Source organism: Brassica napus, chromosome C3 (genome assembly GCF_020379485.1).
Source record: "Brassica napus cultivar Da-Ae chromosome C3, Da-Ae, whole genome shotgun sequence".
NCBI lineage: Eukaryota > Viridiplantae > Streptophyta > Magnoliopsida > Brassicales > Brassicaceae > Brassica > Brassica napus.
This window is the reverse complement of record NC_063446.1, coordinates 9,080,953-9,101,537: the sequence shown is the minus strand read 5'-3', so window position 1 is coordinate 9,101,537 and position 20,585 is coordinate 9,080,953. Positions and strand designations below refer to the sequence as shown.

General features: G+C 27.8%; 2 protein-coding genes across 2 annotated transcripts; one reads left to right on the top strand and one right to left on the bottom strand.

Moving 5' to 3' along the window:
* The first annotated feature begins 355 nt into the window (after positions 1–355).
* LOC106387534 (cell division control protein 48 homolog C) lies at positions 356–3,601 on the top strand. The gene is made up of 8 exons (XM_013827404.3): positions 356–1,262; positions 1,325–2,061; positions 2,163–2,279; positions 2,370–2,474; positions 2,578–2,646; positions 2,734–2,994; positions 3,096–3,245; positions 3,347–3,601. Exons 1-8 carry the CDS (start codon positions 407–409, stop codon positions 3,446–3,448), a joined length of 2,397 nt encoding a protein of 798 aa, XP_013682858.2. The 5' UTR covers positions 356–406; the 3' UTR covers positions 3,449–3,601.
* Positions 3,602–10,179: 6,578 nt separating this feature from the next.
* LOC106386538 ((+)-neomenthol dehydrogenase-like) lies at positions 10,180–12,235 on the bottom strand. The gene is made up of 4 exons (XM_013826372.3): positions 11,668–12,235; positions 11,243–11,501; positions 10,841–11,035; positions 10,180–10,760 (listed from the first exon to the last, which is right to left on the bottom strand). The coding sequence occupies exons 1-4, from the start codon at positions 11,748–11,750 to the stop codon at positions 10,365–10,367; spliced, it is 933 nt and encodes a 310-aa protein (XP_013681826.1). The 5' UTR covers positions 11,751–12,235; the 3' UTR covers positions 10,180–10,364.
* Positions 12,236–20,585: the final 8,350 nt, after the last annotated feature.

Genomic DNA, 20,585 nt, shown 5'->3' with positions numbered 1-20,585 from the left:
GCCGGCAGAACAACAAGTTCTCCGGAAGCGAAGCCCAAACAAGGGAAGCATATTAACACAAACTTAAACTACAAACATGATGATAATGAAGGTGAAACCAAAAAATAAGATTAAGAGCCAACAACATAGGCGAAGAGGAAGAAATGCTCTTAAGTAACATAACGCAAATGCTCCAAGCGGTTCTTAAATATATATGTTAGATTAAAAGAAATTATGGAAATAATGAATAATTTAAATCATAGATTATAAATAAAACAGTGATAGGTAGTGTCTTGTAAATAAATACTTTTAAAACAGAAGAGTGCAGGATAGTTTTGTCTTTTCAACCGTTTCACAGGGTAATAAAACTGAGGCAAATTAGGGGTTTTCTGGGCAAATTAGGGGTTTTCCCAGCCACCACCAGACGATGGGGAGGAGAGAGAATAGTAGGAGAGATTTGAGTCGAGCTATGGATTCGTGCGGGAAGGATTTATCTACGGCGGAGGAAATCGTGGACGCCCTCCGTTCCAGGTACGGTAAATATAAGAGGATGTCCCGTCAAGCACTTGTCCTCAACGTCCGAAATGTCCTTGATGCCCGAAACAACAACAAGAAGCGTGTGAAAGAAGACGAAGAGGATGATGATTCTGATGAAGGTGCTGGTGGTGGTAAGATGAAGAAACAGAGACGTCTTGATGAACAATCACATGTCGAGAGGAGAAACAAAGAGAAGTCAGTTTCTTCTTCTTCTTCTTCTTCTTCGTCGGAAGACAGTGGCGGCCATATCTCGACTTCTGAGGACGCTAAGGTGAGTCCAAGGATTGATTTGACCAGTGACTGCTTAAGAGGTAGCTACGCTAAGATGAATAGCTCCACGAAACTTGCTCCTCCTAAACAGAGACGTCATTCTGATGAAGGTGCTGGTGGTGGTAAGATGAAGAAACAGAGACGTCTTGATGTCAAGGAGAAGTCAGTTTCTTCTTCTTCTTCGTCAGAAGACAGTGGCGGCCATATCTCGAAACTTGCTCCTCCTGGTAAAGTAGGACCTACTTTTAAAGACTTTGGCGGGATTAAAAAAGTGATGGATGAGTTGGATCAGTATATTCTGTCCCCTCTTCTCAATCCTCCATTGTTTGGCAAGATTGGAGCGAAGCCACCAAGCGGGATTCTATTCCATGGACCACCTGGCTGTGGAAAGACTCGCTTGGCCAATGCCGTCGCCAACGAAGCTCGTGTTCCCTTTTATCAGATTTCAGCCACACAACTTCTTTCTGGTGTTTCTGGTAAATAATTGTACTCCCCCACCCCATTTTTTGATTGTTTACTGATGATCACAATCTCTCAGGTGCGTCTGAAGAGAATATTAGAAGGCTCTTCTCTAAAGCTTACAGGACTGCGCCTTCTATTGTGTTTATCGATGAGATTGATGCAATTGGTTCTAAGAGAGAGAACCAGCAAAGGGAGACGGAGAAGCGGATCGTAACACAACTATTGACTTGTATGGATGGGCCTCCCCCGGGAGGAGGAGAAGATACGCCGGCTGCTGCTGGATATGTTGTTGTCATTGGAGCTACTAATACCCCTGATGCTCTTGATCCTGCTCTCAGAAGGGGTAGGCGATTCGGGCGTGAGATTGCTCTAACCCCTCCTGATGAACATGCCAGGGCTGAGATTCTCTCTCTCGTTGCCCAAAGACTTAGACTTGAAGGTTCCTTTGACATGAAAAGAATCGCTCGCTTAACACCAGGTTTTGTTGGAGCTGATTTGGAGGAGTTAGCTGACATGGCTGCCAGTCTTTGCGTAAAGAGGATCATGGATTCAAGAAAATTGCAACCCTCCGGTGACTGTGATGATGATAGATCTTGGCTGAGGCTGCCCTGGTCAGACGAAGATTTGGATAAGCTCTTTGTCACAATGTCTGATTTTGAGGAAGCAGTCAAGTTAGTTAAGGGATCTTTAACTAGAGAAGGTTTCTCTACCGTGCCTGATGTCTCATGGGATGATGTTGGTGGGCTTGGCCATCTACGGAGTGAACTCAACAATTACATAGTCAGGCCTATCAAATATCCAGACATGTATGAGGTAGTAACAAAAACCCTTGCCACTGTTACGTACTAGTCAACACTTACTTGCTTGTTCCCTTAGGGTCTGAACGTGTTTCCCTTTTTTTTTTATATATATAGAAATTTGGAAAGACGTTAGAGACAGGTTTCTTGCTCTATGGACCACCGGGTTGTGGAAAGACTTTGGTTGCAAAGGCAGTTGCAAACGAGGCAGGAGCTAATTTCATACACATCAAGGTATGCCAGATTTTCTGAATTTTGATTTGCATAATAAAAATGGTCCTTAGTAATGATGGTTCCTATCCTTGTTGTATCGTTGGCTTTCAGGGTCCAGAACTTCTAAATAAATACGTTGGAGAAAGCGAGCGTGCTATTCGGACCTTGTTTCAGCGCGCCCGGACAAGCTCACCATGTGTAATCTTCTTTGATGAGGTTTGTGTAATAATAATAATAATATATCTTGCCAATATGTTTTTTGAATCTATTCAAGTTAAACAAGAGCTCTCTGATTCGTAATGTCTTTTAAAAATTTCAGGTGGATGCTTTGACAGCAAGGCGTGGCAGAGAAGGTGATCATTTGGTTGTTGGTGGTCTTTTGAACCAGGTAATTACATAAAAAGGCTTTCTTGCTATAGGTTATATTGCAACCCTAAATCTTAATCAGGTGCTTTGATTCTTTGATGGTCCTCAGTTTCTCACTGAGCTGCACGGTGGAGATAGACGTGACGTTTATGTCATCGGAGCTACGAACAGGCTCGATGCGATTGATCCTGCCTTCTTGAGACCAGGTAGGTTTGGGAATCTTGTGTACGTACCCCTCCCTAACGCGGATGACCGTGTTTCGATCCTAAAATCTATTGCAAACAAGAGACCCTTAGATCCTAGTGTTGATCTGGATGCCATTGCAAACAAGTACTGTGAAGGTTTCAGCGGAGCTGATCTCGCTAACCTGGTAAATCTTTGTCGGTATAAATGCTTTTTGATACATAAGACTACTACTACTACTCCCATGTTCTGTACTGATGGTTGGTTTGAATTTTGATGAAATGGAAGATGGACAAAGCTATACACGTGGCTGTGAAGGAGAAGTTCCAGTCCATTGAGTCGTCTGAAGATGGCGATATGGATTTTAGTGATTGCACCATCAAGATGACTCATTTCAAGCAAGCCTTGTCCTCAGTCACACCATCTGTCAGCAAACAGGTAACACCTAATGTTTTCAATCCACTTTGAGATACTGAAAAATTTCAACCCGTCTCTCCTGTAAGTGTACAATATGAATCTCGTTTTTGGTGCTTGTGCAGCAAATAAAACACTACGAGGAACAACGGAAGAAATTTCAAAGCAGCACCGGAAGAAACAACATGGACAAAATCAACGTAGGACCATCTTTTGCCCACGAGTGATTAAAAAAGAAAATATAAAAAGAAAATAGAACTCTTTTAATTTATAAATGTCTGCACTCGTTTTCCCGAGGGAGAGAGATGCCATATGTCTTCTTTTTTTTTCCCAACTTGACATTTAATCATAGAGTCATTAAGTTTTGTCTGTTCCAACAAGTGTTGTCGTTAAAATTACAAGCCAAATCTTTGCGCTTGGGGGCAATGACTCAGCAGATCAGGTACTAAGTTGGATATATACAGAGAAGATGTTGTAGTTCAAAAATATATATACACAGAGAGGATATATGAGGGAGATGAATGGCTGAGCAACATTCCAATATGTTTGGCTTTTATGCTGTCTCGGACTCCCTTGTTTGCTAGTAACTACTATAGAATACTAAAATCATTATCATGATACCCATGATCCCCTTAGTATTAAAATAGGAGCATTTTAACAAAGTAACCTCATGTTCATATGTTAATAACAAAAATGTCATTTTCTAAGTGACATCACTATAGTTCTTCTCAATCTTTTTAATTGAAAATCTTTCTTTAACAAGAACCATCACAAAAGACACAAAAAAAATAATTAGCCGCTATACAGAAAAAAGAAGTTATCATCTGAATTTTGAGGTCGAGGTGACGAGATGTATAAAAACTCATCTTTTCCGCACTAAGGCTGATGTGGGAATCGAAATTGACATTGTCGATTTTTGTTAAACTAGAAAAGTTAGGGTACCTTTATTTTTTTTAGAGGACCCGAATTATCTGCGTAAACACATAAATACGAAAAAAAGATAACAAAATATTGGTAGTAAAAAGATGCAGTTTTAGACGTTGATTCCGAAACAACTGTTTTTGATCCCAATAGCGAACAATATATGAGGCCGAGCTGAAGATCTAGTGGAAAACAACTCAGTGAAATAGGGAAGGCGAAGCATAGATGTCAAGAGCTTCGATACGCAACGACATCTGCCTATAGACTTTACGGGCACCATTTCGATAAAGAGATCAACATGGATCAGCGTTGAATATTTTTTCCACTCAAGGTCTGTGATGACAGAGAGAAGAGGACTTTGCTGTAAAACCTATAGCTTCCATTTGAGGTTGTAATTTGCTAATATAGAACGTATTATTAACTAAACATTTGTCTCAATACACCTTTTTCCATTATTTACAATTTTTAGTCTATTTTATACCCTTTATTAATTCTAAAACATTACAAAAGAATAGATTTCAGAATTTCAAAAATATGAAAAAAGAAACCATTATTATTTGATTGGTTAGAATCTATTGTCCACAAATAAAAATTGTTATAGCTTTTCTAATACTTCTTTTGCCTAATTTAGAAGTACGAAAATGTGACATTTAGTAAAGAATCAATAAATCTCCGTCAAGATATGAGGTGCCTATACTTACGTTATTGTATTTATGGAAACTTTACAAAAATGTCCTTTTAGGAAATTAGCATTAAGAAATTATTTGTTAATTAGCATATTAGGAAATTATGATTAAGACCAACTCGGTAAAATTTGTTTTCTCATTTTGAAACGATTCTTAATTGTATCGTGGGGGTTCATATCGTACATTTGACGATCATTCTAATCATGAATAATAAAATTTATTAAAATTGTGACATTTTAGATTAATGCTGAAGTATTGTATAAAATAATCTGCCAAACGCTGTGTTCTTATATCTGTTTGTGAGATGTGTGTGTTTTAGGGGTTTTCTTTGTTAAACTCTTTTCCTTGGAATACAATCAGTGTCAGAAAAAAAGTGTTCTTGTATCTGAAAAAAACTTTGTTCGAATGTATAAGCACCATTTCAATATAAATCGGCGTTCGTGTTTCTATGTCAAGCGAAATCAAATATATGCATATGTAAGGTTATTTTCTAAACCAATTGAAGTTGCAAGTATTATTTGTATCGTTGAAACATAAGATTGGACTATCCTAAAACAATAATTAGGCACAACCCTCAGGTTATGTATGTGTTGGGATAAAAATATAGATTGTGTACAATCATCCATTCACTAACGGAGCACTAAACCAAAACGAATACAAGTGTTCATTATTATTAGGTTCAACACATAAAGCAAAGTTATCGGGAATCTCTAAATAAGAAATTTACTGTAATTATGTGTTGAAGATAATATATGCTTGGAACAAATAGACATTATACTATTAAGTAAGTATGTGTCAACAAATACAAGAAACCTCTTATATTGTATACGAAAAACATGAAAACATTTGAAAACTATTCGCGTAAAAAACATCAAAATATCTGATTTTTCTACGGTTGATGTTGGTTAGGTGTATTTTGATTTCAATTGAACCGAAGCATAAGCAATCAAATTATTTCATTTTTTAAATGTTAGAATGCAATAAAAATCTTAAATTAACGTGATACACATATATAGAATCAGGAAAAATTAGGTAAGTGTAATATATTTGTTTCGATCAAATAAGAAAGAAATAAATACGAAGTATTATCACCAAACTGGTGTATCTATCGAATATATATGCTTGCAACACAATTCTTCAGAAGTTATATATGGGAATTTAAGTTGAAGACTATAAAAAACTTTGGCAACAAGGAAAAAGTTTATATATGGGAATTTAAGTTGAAGACTATAAAAAACTTTGGCAACAACGAGAAACTTGTCCAATTTTTTTTTGGTAGTTATGGAAAACTTATATTAAATTTTGTTATGTATCACGATAATAATAGGGATTCTTGGTACTTAGGAGAGGTGTTATTGGTTTATATATTTTGATTGATTTAGAAATCCATATAGTATTTATAAATCCAAGTAAAATATGCAAATCCGGAGGTTTTCCCTCGGATTTGAGTCTTTGTATTTTTAACTAAGAAATCCAAACAAATCTATTCAAATCCATTATAAAATCAAATATATTAGTAAATCCGTATGATTGAATAACACTTGATTTGATACAGAATTTATGAATCATTAAACCAATAACACATGATTTTAATACAGATTTGAAAATCATAAAACCAATAACACTAGATTTAGTTTGGATTTTCAAATCCATTAAAATACAACAACCAATAACCCCTACAAAGTGTTATAACTAGGAGTTTTTCTGCGCCATACGCAGATATAAAATATTTAAAAATGTTATATATAAATAAAATTTTCTATTTTTATATTTTAGTTTTATTAGTTTAAAAAATAAAACAATAATGTAATTATTTTTAGTTTGATTTATTCAAGTTTACTTTGACCTTTTAATTTTGCATTATTTAACTTTTGATAAAAATAATTGAAATTTATAAAATTACTTTATTATATTATTATTTATTTAATTACCATTTTAAATATGTCTATTTGTAAATATATAAATTATTTCTAATAATATATACATTAAATAAAAATAACTTATATATGTTGATAAAATATATTTTAAACTACACTTATTTTAATAATAAAAATATGATTCATATATTGATGTAAAATTTTAATATTTGTAATTATTATTTGTATATAAAAACATATTATTTTAATTGATATAGAAAAGTTATTATGTATCATAAAATCTTACCAAAATAAATATTTACTGAGAAAAAATATTTTTGATATAAAATTTATTAGTTATTACTATATTATGAATCTTTTCCAAAAATATAGATCCGTATATAGAAAATCATCATTATTATATTTAAGAAATCTTACCAAAAATATAAATCTAAATATAGTAAATTTTACATGTCACAATTAGATTTATGTCATGTCATATTTCTTTTAAGTCATGTCATCATTTTTTTGTGAAAGTTAATGTAGTGATGACACATATACAAATCACTTCTCAAATATAGTCTAGGGGATTAATGTATCACATTAACCAAACTATCAATCCTATAGATACTGTCGACTGCAAGCATTCGAAAAGCATCATCTTTCTAAAGTTTTGATTGGTAGAGCATTAGCATTAACACTATGCTTTACATTATCCAATCAACATTTATTAAAAAAATATTTAGAAAAGCATTTACTAAATGCTAATGCTCTCAGGCAAATGCTCCCATATGAAGCTTTTGGAAGAGCATTTGCGTTTATAATTTAAAAATTTAAGAAAAATATATAATTAGTTTATTTATTTTATTTAATAATATCATAAAATTATTTTAATATTCCAAAAATGAAATTTTGATTTCTAAAACAAATTTACAATGTAAATATGTTTTTTGAAAAATATTATTTCACATTTAAAATATAATTTAATTAATTAAATTATATATTATTAAATTATATTTTAAATGTAAAATATTATTTTTTTAAATAGACATTTTAATTGTAAAATTTATTTTTAAAATAATATTTTTTCGATATAAAATAATTTTGAAATTAGTAAATAAAATAAATTAATAATATATCTTTTGATTTTATATATTAATATTAATATTAATATTAATATATATATATTAGAAGTATATTTATTATAAATAAATATCTTATATATTATATACTAACTTTTATAATAATTTTAAATAACATGTCCGCTGTACCAATCAATCTATTAAACAGTTTAGTAAAATCATACATCTTCTGCTGCATATTGCTTCTATAGCATACTGCTACTGCTTTATCATCTGCTTTGCCAATCAGGGTCTAAGTATCTATTCAGTTAAGGACTTAAAGAAAATTAATTAAAATAAAAAGTTACATATTTTATTTTTATAAGGATTGAACTATTTTCAGAGTATTCGGTTTATTTGGTGCATAAAAATTTTTGATAATCAGCTCTGATTAATTTTGTATGGTCGGCCCATAAAGAACCACACAATTATTGTCTAAATTATAAACCTAACCCAATTTATAGTTATATTTTAATATTTTCATTTTACACCTTGTGTAAATTGTTTAATTCTAAAAACAATTAAAAATTTCAAGCTCAAACGGATTGGCCCATCATAAATTCAAAATAGGTTTTATTCTACAGTTACAATTACAAATGGTCCCAAGACAACATATAGATGATTATATAAAGAAAATGTAATTAATACAAATTTGAGGTTATAAATTTTTTAAAAGACTGGGATATGTAAACGGTGAAAGTTGGGCTTGACTTTTCATTCTTTTTTTTTTGTTTTTGTTTTTGTGAAACCCATGAAAATGATGGATAATTAAAGTGATTAAAATAGAAGAAAACATTAGAAATCCCCAATTAAAAAATGAGATTTTTCTTTTTTAAACTTAAAAATTCATTAAAACACAATTTTATTTTTTTCAATTTTTTTTTTTAAAAAAGCGATTTAACAAATAAGGAAACTGAATATTTCCAAATATTCTCTTCTTATATTTTTGGAACTGGTTATCTTTATCCGTAGAATCTGATAGCTAATATGATATCTTCCTGACTTTGGCAGTTTGAATGCTTAGAGCAAGTCAATCCTCCGTCTCCTGGTGTCGATGCTCTGTCTCCCCTTGTCGATCCTCTTCTCGAATGGGATCAGCTTGGTCCTTTTGACACTGAAGATCTTCCTGACTTTGACCTCAAAGGTATATTTGATTCTTTTATCTTCTCTATCTTCTAAATAAATTTTATACAACATTCCATTTGTTTAGGTTATATTTTTCTTATATTCCTATTATTTTTGGTCCAGGTGATGAGATCAGTCTTACATATGCGGGCGAGTCGTACGTGTTTCCGAGCAATCTCACAGAAACCACTGGAGTATATTCTTACTCAGTTACTGGGTCGCCAAATGAAATCCATTTCACCATTGAGGAGGAGCTTGTTTTCTTCCCTCAGAAAAAAAAAGCTTAGAGCATGTTTAACGCTCGTATCTTAACACGAGTTTCTAGAAATTAAATAATTAAAATTAGGAAAGAGAAAATTGAGAGGCTCTTAATTAAGAGCATTAAAAAACGGTGTTTGTCCACATATATGTGTAACATATTTATTGGTTCTGTTTTACAAAGAAAAGTGAAAAATATATATATTTATATAACATATTTATATATATATTGGGTATGCTTGGTCAGTGAGAATGATGATTTTTTTTTGTATTGCCAGTGTAGAGTATTTGAAAATCAAAGAAAAGTATGTATACTTTCACAAAAAAACATATGGAAATTAAAAAAGTTTGTGTTAAAAAAAAAAACTAAAAAAGTTTGTGTTAAAGAGAACTAAAAAGTCTATATAAGAAGAAAAACAAAACATAAAACAAAACATAAAACAAAAAGTTTGAGGGATAATTAATTTCTTCATATCAACGAACTCTTGTCTTTCCAACAATCCAATTAGGTTTATGTCAAAAATATGATGAAACTAATTTTCATATTTTTGTAATTTGATTGTGCATTAAGATACAAGAGATTTGTTGATCCGGAATATTCAACGCACTAAGACTCAACCGACTAATTTTCAAGTATCTGATTAGTCTGATGCGGTTACTTGCGCAAAAGAAGCTAAATATTCATATCGCCTAGTTACAAGTTATGATAATCTAAAAGTAACAGATTTAAATCCACAATTTTTAGGATCAGACATCATGTACCATCCGACCACACTAACCAGTGATTAAGATACTTGATATGAGAATTAATTAGCATGGTCTTATTTCATATTGGTTCTTCTTAGCAAAAAATAATCTTATCTCAAGATTTATAAAAATTACAAAATGAATTCTTGAACATAGAGGAATTAAAATATTATTCTTATAAATCACAGAAAACGATGGGTAAAAATAATTATTATCCCAAGAAACCACTATGAACATATTCAAAACGAAAAAAATATCATAATAGAAACGCAGAAAACTAACAATTTAAGGGGTAAAACTTTTATTCATATCAACTCTTATATCTTTCACAATTAAACTATATATAAAACTAACTTTAAATAGCTTTCTTTCTTAAGAAAAAAACGAGTAAGAACAACACAAGAAGCAAGTCCCATCCATTTTTCTCATTTAGAAACTGATCTCACGTCTCTCGGCAAAGAACTTTCCAGTGATAGCTTGATCGGGAAGCAATGCAAGCCAGACTCCAGTGTCAGCTCCATCCTCTGCTGAGATATTCCCCGCATAACCGGTCATCGCGGTTTTCACCCAACCGGGACAAAAGCAGTTTGCATATATCTTCTCTCCTTCTGGTCTCTCAGATAGTTCTTTCGCTAGTACTCTCGTGTACGCGTTCACAGCCATTTTGGAGACGGAATAGTCTGTGAAAGAATGTGGCCAACCTCCAGATTCCCACGTTCCTTCTTCCACTTGCTTCAGAAACTCAGATACTGTTTCGTCGATGGCTTCTTCTGTCAGAGAGTCCACATCCATAAGCTTAGCTCTCACAGCTTCATTCTCAAGTTTCTGTTCAATAAGAAAAAATCTGTTAGTTGCTACATAGTGTTGGAAGAAAAAAATAGGAGAAGTGAGAGATATATGTTTACACTGTGGCGGCCTTTTAATCTACCAAGCCTCGAGGTGACGTTGACAATACGAGCACCTGTAGAAGCTTGTCTCATCAATGGAATCATGGCTTTGATTATGTTTTTTGTCCCATTGTAGTTTGTAGATATAACCATATGAGAGTACTCTACGGAGTTATGTGTTCCAACATTGTAGTTTACACCTGCATTGTTTATCTTCAAAAAAAAAAAATCACATCATCAAGTTTTTAATCAATGTTCAAGAATAGTTAGACGGTGGCTAAACGCCATTTAGTAGATTGTTTAAACAGTGCTAAAAACGATTTTTTGAATGCACTGATTTTTAAAAAATCTTGTTGAATTTCAGACCTGATTTTTAGATAACCAAAGTGAAAGAAAATGTTATAATGGGATCAAACTTACTAAAACATCAATGAATCCATATTTTTCCTTAATCCATTGGCAGAAGTCTTGAATTGAGGAAGTGTCCAAGATGTCAAGGCGGTGGAAATCAACGTTGAACCCACCTTCTTGCAACACTTTAGCGGCTTCGACGCCTACATTCTCGTCTCTAGATGTTAGAATAACAGTTAAGCCATGTCCAGCCAATTGTTTCACCATCTCAAATCCTATCCCTCTATTCGCACCTGTTACCACCGCCACAGTTTCAGAGGTCCACCACCTAACAACAATTTTTATTTCAGCATATTCAAGAAAAAAATAAAAATATCTAATGAATCTCCTAAATGACATAATATAATCATAACTTCTGATTAAAGATCAAAACATAAAATGGTTCACCAAAAAAACAAGACAAAAACGACAAAGTCATCTTATAAAGAAGATACCTCTGGTGATCGGAGTAAGGAATAGTACGAAGGAGAGAGACTTGTTGGAGTCTCTTGTCTCGTTTCTCCTTGCTTCCAACCATTTTTGTCTTCTTTCTTTTATCTCTGTTTTACGACTCTTTCTTTTTTCTTCAATCTGAATATGCATGACCAAACTTTTTCATCTCCCTCTGGCAGATTCTTCTCATCCTTTTTGTGGATCAAAGGTCAATCTCTCCACTATTTGCGTGAGTTTTGTGTGGCCTCTCATTTTCGAATTCATAGTGATTCTATTTTTAGATCCAAGTTTTTTTTTATGGGAGTAGAATTAGCCTGGAGTGATTCAGTTGTGCATTTTGGTTCAATCTCTGATTTTCATATATACTAGTATTACCTCCTGTCAATCATTTTTACTATTCCAAAAATTCTGATCATAAAACTATAATGATTATCAACATATCAAAATAAATTACTATTTTAATCCCATATTTTTTTTTTCAAATCAAAGTCACCTACAGTTGCACATTGTATAAAAATATAGATTTCACATTGGCACATAAACATAGCACACCCTATTTTACTACACATTTTTTAGATAGATGTTTAATGTAGTTTTTCTGTTTTTGTATTGTATATTTACTTATTATTTATTTTTATTTAATATTATGATAGATATTTACTGTAATATTTTTATTTTTTCATATTCTGTATTTACTTATTATTTATTTTATTATACATTTTTCAGATAGATGTTTAATTTAGTTTTTTCATTTTTAATATTGTATATTTACTTATTGTTTATTTTTTTATATTGTAGATTTAATTATTCCATTTTTTTTTTGCTTTTATATCAAATGATAATATTATGTTAGATGTATAATGTAATATTTATATTACTTTTATTATATATTTACTTATTGTTTATTTTCTTGTATTGATATTTACTTATTATAATATTACGATAGATGTTTAATATAATATTTTTATTTCTTATATTTTATATTTACTTAATATTTATTTACTACATATTTTTCAGAGAGATGGTTAATTTATTTATTTTCATTTCTTAATTGTATATTTACTTATTGTTTATTTTTATATTGAATATTTACCTATTCTAATATTGTATATTTTCTTATTATTTGTATATTTACTTATTCTAATTGTTTTGCTTTTTTATCAAATTCTTATATTACGATAGATGTTTAATCTAATATTTCTATTTCTTATACAATATATTTACTTATTATTTATTTTATTATACATTTTTCAAATAGATGTTTAATATAGTTTTCTATTTCTTATATTATATATTTACTTATTATTTATATTTTTATATTTTATATTTACTTATTCTATTATTATAATGGATGTTTAATGTAATATTTTTATATTATATATTTACTTATTATTTATTTTACTATACATTTTTCAAGTAGATGTTTAGTTTAGTTTATCTATTTTTATATTGTATATTTACTTATTTTTTCTTGTATGTATATTTAATTATTATTTATTTTTTCTTATAATATAATAATTCTACTTTGTATATTGTATCTAAGAACACCCATCTTTGTATATTGTATTTCTAAATTACCTCCAAATCTATAATATTTCTCTACAAAAAATATAAATTTTCTAAAATACCAGTTTTAAAAATAATTATTTATGAAATGCAACATATTGATAAAAAATTCTAAAAGTTTTCTCATATATCAACAAAACTCCTGTTATCCTAATTTCTAAATCAGAATCCTAAATCTAGGATATTTATCTACAAAAATAATAACTTTCCAAAAATAACAGTTTTTAGAATTTATTTTTTAAATGATGCAATCTATTGATAAAAAATTATAAAAGAATGTTCATCTATCAACAAAAAATCTTATTATCCTAATTTATAAATCAGAATCCAAAATCTACAATATTTTTTTACAAAAATGATAACTTTCCTAAAATGGCAGTTTCATGAATATTTATTTAAAAATACAACAAAATGATCAAAAATTCTAAAAAAATGTTCTTCTATCAACAAAAACTCATGTTATCCCAATTGCTTGATCACAATTTCAAACCTACAACTACAATATTTCTCTACAAATTTGATAACTTCCCCCAAATAACAGTTTCTGGAATATTTAATTAAAAAATACAACATAGTATTCAAAAATTCTAAAAAAATGTCAATCTATCAACAAAAACTCTTGTTATCTCAATTGCTTAATCACGATTTCAAATCTACAATATTTCTCTACAAAAGTAAAAAAAATCCTAAAATAGTAGTTTTTAAAAAAATTCTTTAAAAAAATTCTTTAAAAAATGCTTAAAAAATGCAACATTTTGCCCAAAAATTCTAAAAGAATGTTCATCTATCAACAAAAACTTTTTGAACTTTTTGAGCAGTTTTTAGAAAATTTATTTAAAAATAGTATTTATTGATCAAATATTCTAAAAGAATGTCATCTATCAACAACTCTTGTTATCCTAATTTCACAGTCACAATCTCAACTACAATATTTCCCATAAAAAATGATGACTTTCCCAGAATAGTAGTTTTTATAAAATTTACTTAGAAAATACAACCTATTGATCAAACATTTTAAAAGAATGCTCATCTATCAACAAAAGCTCTTGTTATCCTAATTTCTAAATCATAATCACAAATCTACATTATTTCTCTACAAAAATGATAATGTTCCTAAAATAGTAGTTTGAGGAATATTTATTCAAAATACACAACATAATGATCAAAAATTCTAAAAAATTATCATCCATCAACAAAAACTCTTATTATCCTAATTTCTCAATCATAATTTCAAATCTACAATATTTCTCAACAAAATTGATAACTTTCCCAAAATAGCAGTTCTTAGAAAATTTATTTACAAATAGAACCTATTGATCAAATATAAAAAAAAATGTCTATCTATCAACAAAACTCTTGTTATCTAAATATCTAAATCACAATCTCAAATCTACAATACTTCACTACAAAAATTATATATTTCCCAAAACAGCAGTTTTTATAAAATTTATTTAAAAAATGCAACATTTTGATCAAAAGTTCTTAAACTCATTTATCCACAAATATTCTTGTTATCCTAATTTCTATATCACAAACCTAAATCCACAGTATTTCTCTAAAAATGAAAACATTCCAAAAATAGCATCTTTTAAGAAAATTATTTGAAAATAAAACATATGGATGAAAAATTCTGAAAGAATACTCAACTATTTATAAATATTCTTGTTATCAAAATTTTTAAATCACAAACTTAAATCTACATTATTTCTCTAAAAAATGAAAACATTCCCAAAATAGCAGCTTTTAAGAAAATAATTTTAAAATACAACATATTGATGAAAAATTCTTAAAGAATACTAATCTATCCACAAATATTCTTGTTATCCTAATTTCTAAATGAGAAGCCCAAATCTATAAAATTTCTCCAAAAAATGAAAACTTTCAAAAATAGCAGCTTTTAAAAAATTTATTTAAAAATACAATCTATTGATGCAAAACTCATAAATAATATTCATCTATCCACAAATATTCTTGTTATCCTAATTTCTAAATCACAAACCCTAATCTACAGTAATTTTTCAAAAAAAATGAAAACTTTCCAAAAATAGTAGTTTTTAAGAAAATTATTTAAAAATACAATGTATTGATGAAAAACTCAAAAAGAATACTCATCTATCCAAAAATATTCTTGTTATCCTAATTTCTAATTTAGAAACTCAAATTTACCGTATTTCTCAAAAAAAAAAAAACTTTCCAAAAATAGCAGTTTTTAAGAAAATTATTTTAAAATACAATATATTGATGAAAAATTCTTAAAGAATACTCATCTATCCACAAATATTCCTGTGATCCTAATTTCTAAATCACAAACTCATATCTACAATATTTCTCTTAAAAATAAAAACTTTCCAAAAATAGCAGCATTTAAGAAAATGATTTAAAAATACAATATATGGATGAAAATTTCTTAAAAAATACTCATCTATCCACAAATATTCCTGTGATCCTAATTTCTAAATCACAAACTCATATCTACAATATTTCTCTTAAAAATAAAAACTTTCCAAAAATAGCAGCATTTAAGAAAATTATTTAAAAATACAATATATGGATGAAAATTTCTTAAAAAATACTCATCTATCCACAAATATTCCTTTTATCCTAATTTCTAAATCACAAACTCAAATCTACATTATTTCTCTAAAAAGCTGAAAACTTTCCAAAAATAGCAGCTTTTAAGAAAATAATTTTAAAATACAACATATTAATGAAAAATTCTTAAAGAAAACTCATCTATACACAAATATTCTTGTTATCCTAATTTCTAAATGAGAAACCCAAATCTACAGTATTTCTCAAAAAAATGAAAACTTTCCAAAAATACTCGTTTTTAAGAAAATTATTTTAAAATACAACCTATTAATGAAAAACTCTGAAAAAAAATAATCAGCTATTTGCAAATATTCTTGTTATCATAATTTTTAAATCATAAACTCAAATCTACAGTATTTTTCTAATAAATGAAAACTTTCCAAAAATAGTAGTTTTTAAGAAAAATTTTAAAAATACAACCTATTGATGGAAAACTCTGAAAGAATACTCAACTATCCACAAATATTCTTGTTATCCTAATTTCTAAATCACAAACTTAAATCTATAAAATATCTTTTTAAAAAATGAAAACAATAAAAAAATAGCATATTTTAAGAAAATTATTTAAAATACAATATATTGATTAACAGCTTTTCAGAAATATTCTTGTTGTCCTAATTTCTAAATTACAAACCTATATCCACAATATTTCTCTAAAAAATGAATACTTTCCAAAAATAACAGCTTTTCAGAAAATCATTTAATAATACAACATCTTGATGAAAATTCTGAAAGAATATTCATCTATCCACAAATATTCTTGTTATCCTAATATCTAAATCACAAACTCAAATATACAGTATTTCTAAAAAAAAATGAAAACTTTCCAAAAATAGCAGCTTTTAAGAAAATTATTTAAAAATACAATATATTGATGAAAAATAATGAAAGAATACTTATCTATCTACAAATATTCTTGTTATCCTAATTTCTAAATCAAAAACTCAAATCTACAGTATTTCTAAAAAAAATGAAAATTTTCCCAAAATAGCAGCTTTTAAGAAAATTATTTAAAAATACAATATATTGATGAAAAATTCTTAAAGAATTATCATCTATCCACAAATGTTCTTGTTATTCTAATTTCTAAATCACAAACTCAAATCTACAATATTTCTCTTAAAATGAAAACTTTCCAAAAATATGAGCTTTTAAAAAAATTATTTAAAAATACAATATATTTATGAAAAATTCTTAAAGAATACTCATCTATCCACAAATATTCTTGTTGTCCTAGTTTCTAAATCATAAACCTAAATCCACAGTATTTCTCAAAAAAATGAAAAATTTCCAAAAATAGCACTTTTTAAGAAAATTATTTAGAAATACAATATGTTGATGAAAAATTATGAAATAATACTTATCTATCCACAAATATTCTTGTTATCCTAATTTCTAAATCACAAACTCAAATCTACAATATTTCTCTTAAAAAAGAAAACTTTCCAAAAATAGCATCTTTTAAGAAAATTATTTAATAATACAACATCTTGATGAAAAATTCTGAAAGAATTTTGTTATCCACAAATATTTTTGTTATCCTAATTTCTAAATCACAAACTCAAATCTACAGTATTTCTCAAAAAAAAAATGAAAACTTAAAAAAAATAGCAGCTTTTAAGAAAATTATTTTAAAATACAACATGTTGATGAAAAATTCTTAAAGAATACTCATCTATCCACAAATATTCTTATTTTCCTAATTTCTAAATCACAACCAAATTTACAGTATTTCAAAAAAAAAATGAAAACTTTCCAAAAATCAAAGTTTTAAAGAAAATTACTTAAAAATACAATATATTGATGAAAAATTCTTAAAGAATACTCATCTATCCACAAATATTCTTCTTATCCTAATTTCTTAATCACAAACTCAAATCTACAATATTTCTCGACGATGCATGACTTTGATGAACACTGAATATGGAAGAGTGGAAACATTTTCTTTCATACTTCTCTTTTGTTTTTTATTTTTATTTTCAAAATTTCGAGCTTTGATTTTAATTCTATATTTGATTATTTCATTTGAAGGTATAAGCGTTTTTATTTTCTTGTTATCCTAATTTCTAATTCACAAACACAAATCTATAAAATATCTCTAAAAAAATGAAAACTTTCCAAAAATTGCAGCTTTTAAGAAAATTATTTTAAAATACAACACATTGATGAAAAATTCTTAAAGAATACTCATCTATCCACAAATATTCTTGTTATCTTAACTTCTAAATCATCAACTCAAATCTACAGTATTTCTCTAATAAATGAAAACTTCCCAAAAATTGCAGTTTTTAATAAAAATATTTAAAAATACAACCTATTAAAGGAACACTCTTAAAGAATACTCATCTATCCACAAATATTCTTGGTGTCCTAATTTCTAAATCACAAACCTATATCCACAATATACTGATGAAAAATTCTTAAAGAATACTCATATATCCACAAATATTCTTGTTATAATAATTTCTAAATCAAAAACCTAAATCTACAGTATTTCTCAAAAAAAATGAAAACTTTCCAAAAAAAGCAGCTTTTAAGAAAATTATTTAAAAATACAATATATTGATGAAAAAATCTGAAAGAATACTCATCTATCCACATATATTTTTGTTATCCTAATTTCTAAATCACAAACCAAAATCTACAGTATTTAAAAAAAAAATGAAAACTTTCCAAAAATAAAAAAATTTCAGAAAATTATTTAATAATACAATGTATTTATTGATGAAAAATTCTTAAAGAATACTCATCTATCCACAAATATTCTTGTTGTCCTAATTTCTAAATCACAAACCTAAATCCACAGTATTTCTTAAAAAAATGAAAACTTTCCAAAAATAGCAGCTTTTACGAAAATTATTTAAAAATACAATATATTGATGAAAAATTATGAAAGAATACTTATCTATCCACAAATATTCTTGTTGTAACAATTTCTAAATCACAAACTCAAATCTACAATACTTCTCTTAAAAATGAAAACTTTCCAAAAATAGCAGCTTTTAAGAAAATTATTTAATAATACAACATATGGATGAAAAATTATGAAAGAATACTCATATATCCACAAATATTTTTGTTATCCTAATTTCTAAATCACAAACTCAAATCTATAGTATTTCTCAAAAAAAAATGAAAACTTTACAAAAATAGGAGCTTTTAAGAAAATTATTTTAAAATACAACATATTGATGAAATTTTTTGAAAGAATACATATCTATCCACAAATATTCTTGTTATCATAATTTCTTAATCACAAACTCAAATCTACAATACTTCTCTTAAAAATGAAAACTTTCCAAAAATAGCAGCTTTTTAGAAAATTATTTAATAATACAACATCTTAATGAAAAATTCTGAAAGAATACTCATGTATCCACAAATATTCTTGTTATCCTAACTTCTAAATCATCAACTCAAATCTACAGTATTTCTCTAATAAATGAAAACGTCCCAAAAATAGTAGTTTTTAATAAAAATATTTAAAAATACAACCTATTATTTTTAAAAAAATGAAAACTTTCCAAAAATAGCAATTTTTAAGAAAATTATTTTAAAATACAACATATTGATGAAAATTTCTTACAGAATATTCATCTATCCACAAATATTCTTGGTGTCCTAATTTATAAATCACAAACCTATATCCACAGTATTTCTCTAAAAAAAGAAAACTTTCCAAAAATAGTATCTTTTAAGAAAATTATTTTAAAATACAATATATTGATGAAAAAATCTGAAAGAATACTCATCTATCCACAAATATTCTTGTGATCCTAATTTCTAAATCACAAACTCAAATCTATAAAATATCGTTAAAAAAAATGAAAACTTTCCAAAAATAGCCACTTTTAAGAAAATTATTTAAAAATACAATATACTGATAAAAAATTCTTAAAGAATACTCATATATCCACAAATATTCTTCTTATCCTAATTTCTAAATCACAAACTCAAATCTACAATATTTCTCTAAAAAATGAAAACTTTCTAAAAATAGGAGCTTTTAAGAAAATTATTTAAAAATACAATATATTGATGAAATTTTTTTAAAGAATACTTGTCTATCCACAAATATTCTTATTATACTAATTTCTAAATCAAAAACAAAAACCTACAATATTTTTCTTAAAAATGAAAACTTTCCAAAAATAGGAGCTTTTAAAAAAATTATTTAATAAAACAACATCTTGAGGAAAAATTCTGAAAGAATACTCATCTATCCACAAATATTCCTGTTATCCTAATTTCTAAACCACAAACACAAATCTACAATATTTCTCTAAAAAATGAAACATTTCCAAAAATAACAGCTTTTAAGAAAATTATTTAGAAATACAATATATTGATGAAAAAATCTTAAAGAATACTCATCTATCCACAAATATTCTTGTGATCCTAATTTCCAAATCACAAACTGAAATCTACAATATTTCTCTAAAAAATGAAAACTTTCCAAATATAGCATATTTTTAAGAAAATTATTTAAAAATACAATATATTGATGAAAAATTCGTAAAGAATTCTCATCTATCCACAAATATTCTTGTTATCCTAATTTCTAAATCACAAACTCAAATCTACAGTATTTCTCTTAAAAATGAAAACTTTCCAAAAGTAGCAGCTTTTAAGAAAATTATTTAAAAATACAATATATTGATGAAAAATTCTGAAAGAATACTCATCTATCCACAAATATTCTTGTTATCCTAATTTCTAAATCAGAAACCCAAATCTACAGTATTTCTCAAAAAATGAAAAC

Excerpts from the sequence above, each read along its gene's own strand:
- LOC106387534 (XM_013827404.3), top strand. The coding sequence starts at position 407 with ATGGGGAGGAGAGAGAATAGTAGGAGAGATTTGAGTCGAGCTATGGAT. Across the intron at positions 2,062-2,162 it reads AATATCCAGACATGTATGAG|AAATTTGGAAAGACGTTAGA; the intron begins GTAGTAACAAAA and ends TTATATATATAG. Across the intron at positions 2,647-2,733 it reads TTGGTGGTCTTTTGAACCAG|TTTCTCACTGAGCTGCACGG; the intron begins GTAATTACATAA and ends GATGGTCCTCAG.
- LOC106386538 (XM_013826372.3), bottom strand. The coding sequence starts at position 11,750 with ATGGTTGGAAGCAAGGAGAAACGAGACAAGAGACTCCAACAAGTCTCT. Across the intron at positions 11,502-11,667 it reads CCTTACTCCGATCACCAGAG|GTGGTGGACCTCTGAAACTG; the intron begins GTATCTTCTTTA and ends AATTGTTGTTAG. Across the intron at positions 11,036-11,242 it reads ATGGATTCATTGATGTTTTA|ATAAACAATGCAGGTGTAAA; the intron begins GTAAGTTTGATC and ends TTTTTTTTGAAG.